Raw genomic sequence first — 16140 nt, 5'->3', positions numbered from 1 at the left:
CGATTGATGACTTATTTATTTTGTAGAAATTCATGTTGAATATAGAATGAAGAAAATACTTTTGTCTACTTTCTACTGTGTTTATTTATTCGTTACGGCCGGTATCGGCTTATAAGGCAATTTTCTTGTACCAGGTTCATCAAAGCCACAAAAACCCAGACATCGGTTTTCTCCAAGAAGATAAATATCTCCGAACTGGATATAATAATGTCAGGTTACACAAGCTGTCTGCTTCGATAGGTTTGTTCGGGGTGAAAATGAACACCAATATGTCTTGGCATAATCAGCAAAGGCTGCTTCTCGAAAGCTTGGAACACTGTTCCAAACTAGAAAACTGTACACACCTCAGCAACTTTTGATGCTTTATAAAGCTCAGATCAGACCTTCTTTGGAGTATTGTTCTCAGGTATGGAACTCTGCCACCAAACAAATCTTGAAGTTGCTGGATTTCACAAGCAACCTGGATAGACTGGAACATCGAAGAAGGGTTGGAGATTTGTCTCTTTTCTATAGATACTTTCACGGGAAGTGTTCAAGTGACTTGACACATTCGATTCCACCAAGAGCGGCACATATCAGAAATACGCGACGGACTGTTGCAGCTCATCGTTTTGAGGTTCAACTTAGTACACCTCGAACTTCACTATTTGAGAACTCTTTCATCTGGAGAACTGCGTTTATGTGGAATGAACTTCCTGGAAACGTTTTTCCAAATGGATTTGATTTCCAGCGATTCAAATCCAATTTGAATCGCTACTTTCACACAGGCACCGCTCTGAGAGAGCCTTGAAGATTTTCCTTTAGTGCTTGTGTTTTGTTCTTAAAAAAAAGGGTGAGCTTTGTCATTAACATCTTCAAGACCTTCTGTGAAAAGCTTGTACCACTTGTAAACATTTTTCTGCTTCAGAGTACAACCACCGTATGCTACTGTCAATTTAAGTATTTTTTGGCACTTAATTCCATTTTTCACACAAAATTTGATGCAAATTCTTTGATTTGTTTTTTTCGATAGCAGAAAATCGTTGAACACGCAAAGCACTTCACAATTTTATGCCTCTCACCAACAAACTAAACATGCTGAACAACTGAAACTGTGAACATATGTTTGAAACGAGTGTACCAAGATGAAAAATATAAAAAAGTCACTAATCGAATATACGTAGCCCGCAAAATTCGAACATTTACCTTATTACTCGCTTTATATTAGCTTCACCTGTATGTATGTTTGTTTGTATGTATGTTTGTTTGTAACTCTCAAGCTCGGGATGTGTATTGACAGAATTATCGGTATTATTGCTTGATCTATTCGTGGGCAGATGACGCTGTACGTAACCTCATTGATATTTCTTAATCTATTCGCGGGCAGATGGCGCTGTACGTAACTATCAATTATTGCTTGATCTGTTTGCGGGCAGATGGCGCTGTACGTAAACATCAATTATTGCTTGAGCTATTCGCGGGCAGATGCCGCTATACTTGATAGGTTGTTCAAAAAAAATTCAAAATAAAAAACATATTTTAAGAATTATAAGTGTTAGCGAAATTTTGTACTGCAGATGAAATATTTGAATATTTACAATCACTCGTGATTCAGTACAGAAAAAAGTTTTGAACGGAACGGAAGATACGTTTTAAAATCTAATTCGATTATTTGAAAGCAAACCAGAATATGGATTTCAACAATGAAAACTTTATCGTAAATTGTAAACCAGAAAAATTCAGTTACTCAAATATTTCAAAAAATTAAAAAATTAGAATTAAGGTGCTTTACATATGTATAGATCAAATAATCAAGAGATTGATTTGAAAAATGAAATTATTCATTGAAAAAATATTTTAGTCCATTAATATTTTGAATGAAACTTCAAATCAAAACATTAAGACTGAATTGTTTTTTGAAATTATTACTGCAAATTTTCTCTTTACTTCGAAACAAATTTTACAACTGTCCGCCCTCTGTTGGAGACTTACTGCATCTCAGTATTACTATAGAATTTGAGACCTCAAACTTCATTATGTTGTATGAGAGGAATTTTACATTCGTACGCCGTCTGTTAAAGATTTATAGTACTAGTGACTAGAACTTAAAAAAAAATATTTTTTACAATAAATTGGACTGAAAAGTGAAAAATAAATATAGTTTAAAAAACACGCTTTTATAGAACATCGAACTAAAAAGTTAAAAATAATTTTTTTAAATAAGCTCAAAACAATAACGAACGAAAAATAGTAGTAGTATTGTGAAAAAGCATGGGCGCTTTGTGCCATATTTTTGTATATCAGGCGCCCATCGCTTTTTTCACAATAATACTAGTATTTTTCGTTCGTTATTGTATTAAGCTTATTTAAAAAATATTTTCAACTTTTTAGTTCGATGTTCTTTAAAAGCGTGTTCTTTAGTTTTTTTAAACTATATTTATTTATTCAACTGACATCTTATGCATGCCTCATCAATTTGTGACGTTCGAATAGTGACTAATGTTTATTTACTATTATTCCATCATTCCCTTCATTATTCAATATTAGTTTCAGAGATGGAATTATTGGAAGATCTGGAGTGTCCCATTTGTAAATCATACTTGGAACCCCCCATTTATCTATGTCAGAATGGCCACAGCACTTGTAGCAACTGTCGTAATCGGATCCGCCAGTGTCCGCTATGTCGAGGTAACATGACTTCTGCAAGAAATGTTACACTTGAAGCTTTAGCTACGAAGCTGCAGTACCCATGTCAAAACAAACCTTGGGGATGCCCGGAAATGGTACATTACAGCGGTCGAAAAGAACACGAATCGAAATGTGGTCATAGAGGATACCGCTGCTTGGAGTGCAACTGGTTAGGTCGTTTAGAAGACCTCGAATCCCATGCAGTATCAAACCATCAAAATTTCTTGTATAAAAGTTCGTCGGGTCACTTTATATTCTGTACCAAAATTAAAAATAACTCTTCTGTGGTGAATATTGTGAAGGCATTCAATAATTTATTTTGGCTTCAAACTATTCTGAATACCTCAACGTTGTCGTGGAAAGTGAAATTCATCGGAAAATCTGAAGATGCAAAAAAATATCGCTGCGAAATGAAATTTTCCAAATTTGGTAGTGACTGTACTAAAGTTATACTCATCAATTGCTGCCAGCCTTTGGATGACGACTCAATAACCCTTCAAACTAGTAGAGAACTTGCTGTTAACTATAAAGATGCAAATTCAGACCTGGTGTACTATTTGACAATAAGTCCGATGTAATAAATGTGACAATATACGGGTTGTCTTAGGAAGATTCTGGAAAAACTGACACAGTGACATATTTAAGTTTCAATTTCATTAACTACACCCTACCATTTGATCTTCACAAACTTCATTTTTTAAAATATATCACGACATGTTCCGCTGACAGTAGAGTTTTCATCTATAATAATTTTAAATTATCTTGCGTTAATGGCCTTGGTACGATTGCGCACGGCTGGTGTAAACCTCGAAGTAGGAATGGGTCAATTGAGGCTGGGCCTATGGCAGGAAGTGCTTACTGCGCAACCTCTGCTGCAGGCAACAAGTGATGCAATTGAACCCAGGTTTGTGTTTAATAAAACCTACAAAATACTAATTAAGCATAACACAGAGTCAGATGCTACAAATGCAATACGGATTTATACAGAGGGCTCAAATATCAAAGAAGGCTCAGGATGTGGAGTGTACTCCAGATCACTAAGCCTAAGGATTAAGTGGGGAATGGGAAGAAATACCAGCGTGATCCAAACAGAACTGGCTGGTATTTCAATCGCCACAAAAGAAATAACCAAGAAAGGAATTTCTGGCAAAAACATCTGCACTGACAGCAGACAAGCCGTGTTAGCCTTGAACAAACAACGTATAACCTCAGGGCTAGTACTAGAGGGTCACCAAGATTTAGCCAAAGCTACGATGGGTTAAAGGGCACGACAGGAATAAAAGTAATCGCATTACCGACTCTTTAGCCAAGGAAGCGGCTGGAGTAAGAATTTTAGGACCCAGTGGCACCTACGGCCTGATGACTTCGACAATTGGGAAACTAGTCAAATGTTACACCCATGCTCAATCCTCAAGAGATGGGATGGAATCAAAGGATGTAATCTTGCCAGGATCCCCTTGGGCGACCCAGGAAAACCAGGAAAAATCTACGCCACATAGTAGGATTTCTGACTGGCCACTGTCAACTAAGTGACAGTGGCCAGTCAGTGGCCACTGTCACTTAATGTGACAGACAGTGGCCAGTGTTTTTCCATAATATGGGGCTAGTGGACACACCTCTATGCAGGATGTGTGTACAGGAAGATGAGACTATCAGGCATGTCCTGTGCGAGTGCCCGGAGTTATCGTCAATAAGAGAGTGTGTGTTCGGCGAGTCTTGGCCTACACCTGCCGATATAAAGGAGATGTATCCCAGTGACCTGTCCACCTTCCTGGAAAGGACAGGATCGACGATGACCTAGGAGGACAACTCCTCGGGAGGATGTACAATGGGTCACATGTGGCCTAAGTGCTGTGGGCTCACACTCACCCTCCCTACTTTACAGATACAGATCTAAAAGAACAATTCCAGTCTCAAATTACCTACACTGTAGGACTGACACTTATCAGAAAACAACTTCTCCCCTGGCTAATACCACGAAAGGTGTCAGTGCCTTATTCGATTTTCAATTACTGGAACACACTTGCAGACCAGTATCAGTCCATTAACCTACAGTGTAGGTAATTTGAGACTGGCCTGAACGAATTTTTCTTTTGGATAATCTGATTTACAGCCAGTCTCCAACTGAAATTTTTTTCTGTATACTAGGAATTGGGCAAATTTCATATATGCGGTTGGTTACCTCGTTCACAGGCAGATGGGGCAATGACAAACATGTTGTTTGTTGTTCGCTTCAGCCCAGTTCGTGGAATGATGCTCTGAAGGAATTTCACTTTCAATTTATCGGAAATCATCGACTTTATGTTGACGATAGACACTACCTTGCACTGACGAGTGGACAAGTGTGTTGAGGAGCCATTAGCATATTTGTTCAAATTGTGTGTGTAGAAAGGCTACTGGCCAACAGTATTCAAAAAATCGATTGTTATTCCTTTGTTTAAGAAGGGTAATACAGATGAATTGAAGGGGTTATATTTTTAGGAGTCATTAATTTTTGGGAAAGAAAGTTTTTGGCTTTCAAAATGGAGTAGTAGAGAACCAAAAACTTTCTTTCCCGGTAATACAAATATTACGACAAATTATCGCCCCATATCGCTGATAACACATCTAACTAAACTTATCGAGAAATCACTCAGAAAAAGACTAACATCATACATCTCAAAATTGAATTTAATATCTTTTTTATCAGTCAGTGGGCTATATTTGAATACTGGCAGTAAACAAATCTAAAGAAATGAACTTTAAACGTTCAAGCTATATATATCCGAGTATATCCTGCACTGACGCCTGTCGGATATAATCCAACGCCCAACGTACCACAAAAAGAACACCCGAAAAAAAATCATCATGTAATTCCATTAACACCAAAATCACTTTTGCAGCATTCATATACTTACCTGGCTCCAAAAATATTCAATACTTTTCCCAATAAAATAAAAAACATTAATATATTTCACCACTTCAAAAACTTATTGAGGCAATTTATATGCAGACAGCCAAAACAAATGATTTCTGATTTTGTTAACAAAAAAAAATTTGAAATAAAGGTTTTATCAATGTCAAAAATGTGTGAAAGATCAATATTGTTATTACTTTACAATAGAACCTCGTATTATATATTAGTACATCATGATTGAACATTTTACCTTGTTTATTTATTATAATTTCTAACACACCGCTTATAACATTTGTGTCATTTAAATGTCATATAGACAATCTTATACCACGTACACGCATCAACCATTGTATTAATTTATAGTTACACATTTAAATGCCTGTGTGGAAATGATTTATGAATATTTATTTTTAGATTTAGACAAGTCTGATACTCATTGGATTTTTTCATATTTCCGCAATTGTCAGTCAGTATGTTTGTTATTTATAAGTTTTATTGCATTGTATATATATAATAATTAGTGAAAGCTACACTGTGTCCGTTACCTCATTGCCTTTAATAATGTCCACAGCAGTAGTGGACGAAACGTCAGGTTCAAATACCTGTAGACCACGGCCAACAAACCTAAAAACTAGCTTCGACAAAAAGTTGAATAATTTGTCTGTAATTTCTTAGTCCCACTGGACTCCCACACAAACAATCTGAAAGAAAATTACGAGAAATAACTACATATTATTAAAAGAATTTATTCAATGAAAATATATAGATTGATAGTTGTAGTCTTTGCAATTATTGTGAGTAAGAGCAAATCAATTATTGTCATAAAATTGACCTAAACCCTATTGAAGGCTGCACCTATCCTGCAATTTTCCTCGTTTTGCATACACCATTCTGGTTCTATGGCATCAGCATCTATACCCAAGTTGACCAGTCGTTCTCGATGAACTAAAAATCTGCCTTCTGCTTCTTCCCAACCAGTCTGGGGCTCAGACCAGAAGACTTCTCCCATCGCTGCTGCCCTGGGCCACAATCGACCATCAATTGAAGAGGAGTCGGCCTGCTCTGTCCACAGCGTGGCTTCTCCTCCAAGTATTTGATTTTTTCTTTCACCTGAAATGGGTGTTTTCTTTAGTTATGTGGTTTTGAGATTCACTGAAAAGAAGGTTCACAGAGTTTGTCGAATCAGTCATATTTTTTGCTGAGTTACTTTCGAAATAATGTGCAAAATAATTAATTTTAGATAAAGAATGTGTAGGTACCTCAGTTTCCTTGCCTTTATATAAATCATCCACATCAGTTGTAGATGAAACATCAGACAGCTACTAACCGATTATGGGTTATTCTTCTCAGGACAAAATGTTGTTCATAGATTACATCCACGTATTAAGTGGGTTGGGCTACCTATCGAGCGCGTCCCCAGGTGGCGGCCTGGGGACTAGAGGCCCTGTCCGGGAAGCCAATGTAGCCTTACGGACGGGGTTGCTGGACTCCTGGTCAGTGGCAGAAATGAGTAGGGTGAGGGGAACTGAAACCCCCCAAAAACCTTTGCAAATCATGCCACCGTGGAGCAGCCTACCCAAGCTGAGGTGTAAGGAATCGTGCCGACAGCTGAATGGCCGCAGGGTGATATGCAGCCACGAACGATCCCCTTGGGGAACTGGGGGAAACCTCATTGTAATCAGCCTATCTCTGGTAATGCGGGGCTTTGCCCGAGGTGACCAACTTTTCCCTTGCTACTCGTTAGAACACACATGAATGAAACAACAGAAACAAAAACCAATCACGAGGCTGCACAAAAGTTCTCACCCCAATCTAAGGCGGTGGCTGGGGATGAACAGTACTGTCCACCCCAATTTACCGCTTGGAATGAGGCTGGACATAGCAGATCACCTCCAACAGCAAAGGCACTTCCTGTGGCGGGCGCCAAAAGCTCCGCTTTGAATGAAGGCAAGAAACCAGCTGTCCCAGCAGGAAAGCTCCTTCACTAGTGCACCTCCACGGAGGGAACCCCAAGAAGGTTGGAGAAGGCATGCAACGACAGTAATATCGCTGCACCTTCCAAAACCTTCATGGAGGCCACCGTGAGACACCTCAAGGTTGCCAAAGAGAGTGTGTGTTCGGCGAGTCTTGGCCTACACCTGCCAATATAAAGGAGATATCTCCTAGTGACCTGTTCACCTTCCTGTAAAGGACAGGATGGACGATGACCTGAGAGGACAACTCCTCGGGAGGATGTACAATGGGTCACATGTGACTTAAGTGCGTGGGCTTACACTCACCCTTCCTACTCTACAGATACCAGATACATAGACGTATGTATTTATTACTTTTGTGTAATATTCGACACGAATAGGGGGTGACGTAAAGATTTTTATCTTAGCTCAATAACACACTCGCTAATTAGACGAGGGTCGATAATTTTTGAAATCAAAAAAAAATACAGTAGAATGAAACCCATTAGAAAAGGAGGAGAATATGATAAAAATGAAAGAAGAAAAACACGAGCTATCTGAGTTCGGGAAGTGGGAGGGGGTGAGTTTTCAAGGGTCCTATGAAAAAAAGTTAAATATCATAGTTGTAGGTAATAAAAATCTACAACTTTTGTGTTCACAATTTCTTCATATTACCTCGAAATTTATGTGAAAAATTCAAATAACCAAGTTTTTGTTTTTTTATCTTTTTCACAAAACATTTTTTTAAGAAGTTTGGTGAAATCTTACCGTTTTAAGTCCCAAATGCACTGTAATTCATTTGATTTGAAATATTCATTTTTTTCACCTTATTTTGACTCAATATCAAAAAAGCACCCTATTTTTCAATCGAAAATTCTCGCGTCCAATTATCAGCATTTTTCAAAAAGTCAGTGTGCTTTTCATTCGTTGAAATCTCTGCTTTCTGATGATGAAAAAAATGTACATTACTGTTAGAATACAGTGTCACAGCTGCAGCAAATAGTTTTAAGCAATACCTACGGAATTAATTCCTTTTCTGTAAATTTGGGCATAATGCCCTAGTTGATGTTGCTTCCAGCCCCTATCTGTTGTTGTCAGTTCGTAACCCAACCAAGTTTGAAGCTGATAATATGCCCTGTAACAATGTTGTTCTGCTGTTCCTTCTGTGGGTGGGAGGTTTGACAAAATGAAAGATGATTTAATTTTTGCCAATTGATATTTTTGAAATCTCAATTGACTCAGCGTAATTTTCTCATTTTTACATTTATAAATAGATTTGATTAATTGTATTCCATTTTTTATATCTTCTTTACTTGCATCTTTCTTATAAAAAACATTGGCCAAATTTGACGGATTTTCAGCATCTATAATGAATTTACGATATTTTTCTTTCCTTTTCCGGCAAATCCAGATGTTGTATCATAACCGGAAAAACAATGCAGAAATACTACAATATTTTTGAAGAATTCATGTTTGAAACTATTAGACGTGAAAAATAGATCCTTTACATTTCCAGAACCTGGTTTGGGAAAATAAATGTCATGATAATTTGATTTTAATTTTATCAAAACAACGATAAAAATAAAATAAAAACAACAATAAAAATTAATTGGCGTTTCGGGGCGACTTCATTGATTTCAGTGGCGCATTTGCTTTTTCAGCTGCAGGAAAACCCGGAAAAACCTGCAGCACCACATCATCTGAAGATCTTGATCTAACAATGTCCTCTCTCTTATAAAACAAAATGTAGGGTGTCTCCAGAGGCTCCAATAAATTCAATGCATCGCCAGAACACTTCGTGACACAACTATCGTCAAACTTAAACCAGTCCGTTTCGTCTTTGAGCAAGGCGTAATAATGACCAAATTCGACGCCAGAACCACAGTGAACAATGACTGCATGAATATTATAATAGTAGTTTGCTAGGTTGAAATGTTCATCTATTTCGAAACTTCCAAAGAGTTTCTTGCTTCCGTTAGAGGTTGAGTCTTGTTTGAAAATCATCAGTGTTATTATTAGATTGACTAGTGCCTCAGCTATACTTGTTTCCTTATAACAGTCAGTTAGTTTGGCGCATGTTTGACAATACAGTCGATCATCACCTGTTAAAAATTCCATTTTCAGATGATTTAACAATAAGCTTTGCACGGACTGGTTATTAGTCATATTAGGAAAAGCTAGTTCCAGAAATTCACATAAGTTTTCGGTACTCCTTGAACATTTACCACAAAGTAAACAAGTGAGGATTTTTTCAGCAAAAGATTCACAAGACGAGATGGGCAGTACGGAATCATTCAGTCCAGAGCGGTCAGGAGTATTGATTTTGCTATTGTTTTGCTCACGAAGAGTATTCAACAAGAACCCCAAGAATTCGAGTTGTCCTTACGAGTATCTAAAGACTCCAGGAAATCGGTTGGAGGGAAAAATGATACCTTCTTACGAAACTGCAGCTGCGTGAACAGGTGTTTGAGTTTGATGAATAAGTAGGAAACATTCCCGTTCTCGTTCATCATTAAAACTTCGTTCTTGAAATTCTTCGTCATGAGCAACACTTGTAAAATGTTATTCATGTAGCAATTGTTTCCTAAATTATTCATTTAAATTTAAATTTAAAAGAACCGAAAGATCAATATCTTGACCCACAACAATGACAGTTTTATTAGTATCACTGGCAATTTCTATCGAGGTCTTAATTATGTCAGCATCATCATCTTCTACTTGTTTACAAAAAAACCCTTTGTTGTACACTACTCTGTATCTCCAATACTGGCTAACGGTTTTTACAGCTGCTATGAAATAACAGGTATGTAGTAAGGGCCAGACCCTCCTAGCTCCTTTCCCACTTCTCTATGAAATACCTTTCAATTGGCCAAAACTTTTCCGTAAATCTCTCAGGAATATAAATTATTTCAAAACAGCAATAAATAGGCATCTACATATATTATTTAAAGAAGATTCTACAACCTTCTCAAAATATTGTAAATGTTTTATTAAATATTAACTTTATTAACTTATTTGTTTGTTAATTATAGTAGTATATTTCGATTTGCAATTTTTTCATTTATCAATGAAACATGGGTGATTAAAGTGTAAATTTTAATGAACAGCCCAAAATTGTACACAATGATTAAAAAAATGTTTCGAAAACGAGTGTTTTTCGATTGTTTGCATTTTCTGAGATCATTTACTATACCTAGTAATGTATATTTTTTTACACCATCAGAAAGTAGAGATTTCAACGAACAAAAAGCACACCGACTTTTTGACAAAAGCTGATATTTTGGTCATTAATAATATTTTTGATATTAAGTCAAAATAAAGTGAAATAAGTTATATTTTAAATCAAATAAATTACAGTATATTTGAGACATAAAAAGGTAAGTTTTCAACAAATTTCCTAGAATTTTTTTTAAAGGAAAATAAAAAATTAAAAACTTGGTTATGTGAATTTTTCACATAAATTTTGAGGTTATATGAAAAAATTGTGAATACAAAAGTTGTAGATCTTTTTATTACCTGCAATTTTGCCATTTAACTTTTTTCCATAAAAAAATCTTTTCTTAAAGTTTCTCATTGTCTGTAGGGATGGTGTTATACAACTCTGCCGCACTGTAGGAGAAACTTCGAGTCAACATTGCTGTGGAATGCCTGGGAATGAGCAAATTATGCCTATTACGAGAAGTGCCACTGTGTGATAGTGGGTTTCTTCCCACTATTATTTTTTTCACTTTTTACCATTTCTGAAGGCTTCAGCCCTGGTATGAATGTGAAGTGCACTAACGAAATGATATGAAGCTAACAAAGAGCTACCATTTCTCCATGTTCTAGTTATAAGAAATATCAATAAGGGGTCAGGATTCAATATATGTAGCAGGGGGCCAACCTGAGAATCGCGAGCCACATGCGGCTCTTTCAACGATTATTCGTGGCTCTCAGTAAATGTACCCGAGTTTTCTTTTAATTTTTGTAGTAATATATTGAAAAAAGTTATTATCGTTCCGCTAATCGTCATGAAGTTGACGATCATTTGAACATAATTTATGAATCAACCCTATGATCATCAATTGACCGATATTTTGCAAAAACAATGTTAACCAGGTTGGCTGAGTACTTCTAAATGAGCAATAAATTACGGGTCAAAACGCGATCGAAGCACTTTTTTAAAAGTAGGAAAATTTTCTGATTTAATAGTCCACGAAAAATGGTTCATAATGAAAACATCATTACAATTTTCTCAATAAACTTGCTTAGCAGTTTTGTTTGAACTGTTACTACTAATACTTTACCTGCAACTACAGCTGGTTTGTTTTCATAGACTTTTTGCCATCCAATATACGGAGAGCACCAGTTGTTCCCTTTATCGACCCATCCAGCAAATCCACAATCCAAATAAAGCGCGTCGTAATTGCTGAGAATCAGCTTGTAGTCGTTCTCTAGAAGATTCGTCACTTGTGGATCATCGCCCGTTGTCCAAATTTGAATAATATACGTATCATTAGGCAGAGAATTTAGAACATACTCCTTGTGGGTGAGATGACTAGTCCACATAATTACGGGGATTGGTTTTCCTGTTTTCTTGAACAGTCTTTCAAGTGCGTTGGTCTGGAAATGGTTCCAGAGTTTTATGAAGTCCTCTTCGGTATTTCCCCAACCTTTAGATGACATCCACTCCATTATTTTTGAGCTTTGGTTCCAGCAAGTGAAGCTTACCTCATCACCACCCATGTGGAAAATATCCGGCTGGAACTGGTCGATCATATCACCATAAATACCTATAAAAAATAAATATATTCAGCCACTTTTTATGTCAGGTTATGTCAATTCAAAGGTAAAGAAATTTATCCAGTCTTTGAAACAATATATTTCAACTGGTTGAGGATGGAGGCTCGTGGTGGCCGTGGTAGTGGACGGACATGCTGATAACGTCCGTCTACAAAGAAGATACGCGGATGCCATGTGCTATCGTGAGAGACCATATATGTGAATTCAAAAATCAGGTCTCCTGAAGAGAATGCGACCCAATAAATATATGTAAAAAATCAAAAGGTCTTCTGGGCAAGAGGCGACAGTAAAAAAGCACATTGTTTTTTATTACAAAAAGTGTGACAAAAAGGGGTGGCAGCATTGCTTCGAGCAAGACCGCTGCCCTCCCCCTCCCACCGACGAAGCTTCTGTCAAATTGATGTCAATTTGATAGGAGGAGCCTGAACAAACGCGCCCGAGTGGAAAGCAACGTCCATACAATTAGAGAGAGTGTATGTAGAAGAGTGATGAGTCCTTTGAATATGCAAACTATAAAGAAGGAAAATAATCACATACAATTACACTGGAAGTTTTCAGTTATCCTGCTTTTGTCTGGATATGTAAAATTGCCAAATAGAAGAATGTATTTGAAAAACTCGCCAAACACTTACAAAAAAGGCCAGGTATCGCGATAGATATTTACACATTTTTAATATTATTCACATTTAAGTAACAATAAAACCATGAATCCAGGAGTAAATTATATGTCTTTGAAATTTCAACCGTATTCTGATCTGTTACCTACAATATGGTCTTTGGATGAAGCCAAGGAACCGTATTATGGACGTCAACTTCAAGCAATTCATAAGGAGAAAACAAGTATTGGTGCTTGAACAATCCAAATCCGTTAGGTTTGAGTTTTATGAAGGAAAAGGCAGAGAACCAAACATTTATTTGGGAAGTTCGGTGACAAATAGAATGACTTAAGGATATGTTCCTGGGGAAAACGAATATTTATGAGGATCTATTCCAATTCTTTGCACTTGCTTGAAGAAATGAAAGCACATAATATTATAGTTACGGTCACAATCCGAGAGGATCGTATACAGAAAGCCCCTTTGAAGGATTCAAAAAAGAAACCTCTAGGATCTGCTAATGGACTTCTAGATGGAAGCACCAATATTGCTTTGCTCCGCTGGCATGATAATAGCCATGTTACATTAACAACTAATGGAACTGATGAACTTGTCAATAGAACCTCGCATAAAGGCAAATTGATTTTATTAGACAAATTGTACTACCAAAATTCTCCATACCAAGGCTGCGGATTCTTATGGCAAAGAACCACTAGTGTGCTTGAAGAAGTGCGGTTTGATCGCATCACTGGCCAATAAAAAATAAATGTCATAAGTGTGATTATGATAAACTTGGTATATGTAGTAAGTCAAGATACATATGAAAATTAAAACAAAATGAGGAAAATAAGTCAAATTAGTACAGTACGTACAGTGAATTGAATAGACTGAAAAGGATGATATATTTCAAGTGGAGAGTTCTGACAACTAGTGTTCATTAAACAAAATTTTTCGATCAGATGAAGGTGTTTTTTAATACCTGTGGTTTCAAAAGAGAATTTCATAACAAATCCTACATCAATGAAATCAGAATGAGAAGCACTATTCTTCTGTGTAAAAAACAATATGGCGCCCATAATAGAAAAAAAAGTTGATGATGATTACCAGAAGATGAAACTTCGGATAGTGAATCTGAAGATGAAAACATGTACCTAAAAAAATAGTATCAATGAAAATGTGTTTTTGGTTTTGAGCTATGTTGTCGAATAACACTAGAAAAAAATTATAACGAAAATTCCGATTTTCAGTTGTTTCAAAACAGTATTTTGTTGAGCAAAAAAAACGCAAATTTGCCCCAATTCAAGCTTCGACGTATCTCCGGTAGATTGGGAGTTCCAAAGGTGGTGGTCGAATTTGAATTTTCCTGTATAGTATGTGATATTGGTTCTTACCGAAAAAACGCTAGTACACCAAACTCTTAAAATTAATAACTAATTCAAACGACCTGACAAACTGATGTGATACTCGGGATGCAAATTTTGATGCTTTATAAAGCTCAGATCAGACTTTCAAGTGACTTGGCACATTTAATTCCACCAAGAGCGGTATATATCAGAAATACGCAACGGACTGTGGCTTCTCATCGTTTCTAGGTGCAACTCAGTATACCTTGGAGTTCACTGATCAAGAACTCTTCCATTTGGAGAATTGAGTTTATGAGGAATAAACTTCCTGAGAACAATTTTCCAAATGGATTCAATCTGCAGTGATTCAAATCCAAATCCACAGGCACCGCTCCTAGAGCGGCTCAAGGATTTTCCTGTAGTGCTTGTGTTTTGTCCTTGAAAAAATATAGATTAGATACCATTACACTGTCATGTATGACTCTATAGTTCGCAGTTGTAGATCATTTTCGAATATATCTGCTCTTACCACCCTTTATTTAACTTAACAGTTGACCTGAAAACTTCGTAGGCTAACAGAAAAACATGTTTTGATAACATTTTATTTTATCATTCATTATAGTTGCTTTCAACACAACGAATATACCGGTTCTATACTACAGATTAATAGTCCGACAGCTGTGAAATATTTCATCGAGTCACTACACTGTCATGTAGTGACTCGATGAAATATCTTGATGTGTGTTTTTAATAAAATTTGTATTTTTCCAACCATATTAGATCAAAAGCAACTGAAGTTTCGAGAGCTTATGACTCTATAGTTCGCAGTTGTAGATCATTTTCGAATATATCTGCTCTTACCACCCTTTATTTAACTTAACAGTTGGCCTGAAAACTTCGTAGGCTAACAGAAAAACATGTTTTGATAAAATTTTGTTTCATCATTCATTATAGTTGCCTTCAACACAAGGAATATACCGGTTCTATACTACAGATTAATAGTCCGACAGCTGTGAAATTTGAACACGTGTCTATCAAAGGTTGAGGTTTGAATAATACAACCAGTAGGCTCCCTTACCACGTGATCCGCCCGAGTTGCCGGGGACCTTCAACCGCTCTTAGGATGAGATCCTCATCCAACGCGTTCAGTGCTGTAGTATCGAAGGATTCGACGGTACCACGGGCATCGGATTAGTTATAATAAACGGTCGGAAATTGATACTGTGTTCAGTTTATTCGCTGTTGTTATTATTGTTTTTAGTTTTTGTAGTTGGTTATAAATAACTTACCACAAAATCTTCTATAATATCCTCAAATTTCGTTTTTATATGAATGTAATAATCGATCCTGTGTTGCCATACAGATTATAATTTTGTTTGTTTTTAATTTGAGAAGTTTTCACCATCCTAACTAGGCAGAACGTTGGCACTCCCTCTATTATCACCAGCTTTATCAATCATATTTGTTCGTTCATAACATCAATTGAGATAAGAAAATCATATTAAGCATCCATGTGGCTCTATTATAACAGATCGATCGATTTCCCAACAAGATTAAGTTCAATCCCATCATTTACCAGAACTAATCTCTCTTCTAATAAGCTTTCTCACTCGTTTGTTTGTTTTATTTTCAATCAGTATAGCCCTGATTTTATGGGGTACTCGTATGTGAAAACAAATGACGATAGAGGTTACTCAGGTGTCAAAGATATAATCGATGGTGGCCTTGCATGAGAGGTTTCTCGATTGGGAGTAGTTGGAGTGATGACTGGAGTATCATATTTCTTTCAAAAAATGTTTGGCCAAATCACGTTTTGTTCTGGATATAAATATGTTTCAATGAATATGTACTAGCTATTGGCCGCGACTTAGTTTTTGGGTTTTCCCATATTTTTAACAAAACCG

At 36.6% G+C, this 16140-nt stretch overlaps 1 protein-coding gene across 4 annotated transcripts in view; it reads right to left on the bottom strand.

Moving 5' to 3' along the window:
• Positions 1–6293: 6293 nt before the first annotated feature.
• Hexo1 (beta-hexosaminidase 1) overlaps positions 6294–16140 on the bottom strand; it is a 55964-nt gene continuing 46117 nt past the window's right edge. For all 4 annotated transcript variants that reach the window (XM_074175847.1, XM_074175849.1, XM_074175848.1 and 1 more), the window contains 2 exons: positions 11802–12287; positions 6294–6673 (listed from right to left, as the gene is read on the bottom strand). In XM_074175847.1, coding sequence (XP_074031948.1) covers positions 6396–6673; positions 11802–12287 — 764 coding nt within the window. In that variant the 3' untranslated portion in view covers positions 6294–6395. The remainder of the gene's footprint in view (positions 6674–11801; positions 12288–16140) is intronic.

Source organism: Leptinotarsa decemlineata, unplaced genomic scaffold, assembly GCF_025532065.1.
Source record: "Leptinotarsa decemlineata unplaced genomic scaffold, Ldec_3_MD MMD2_tig00001393_RagTag_RagTag, whole genome shotgun sequence".
Taxonomy (NCBI): Eukaryota; Metazoa; Arthropoda; class Insecta; order Coleoptera; family Chrysomelidae; genus Leptinotarsa; species Leptinotarsa decemlineata.
The sequence above is the reverse complement of the archived record's forward strand: the minus strand, read 5'-3'. Positions and strand labels throughout refer to the sequence as shown.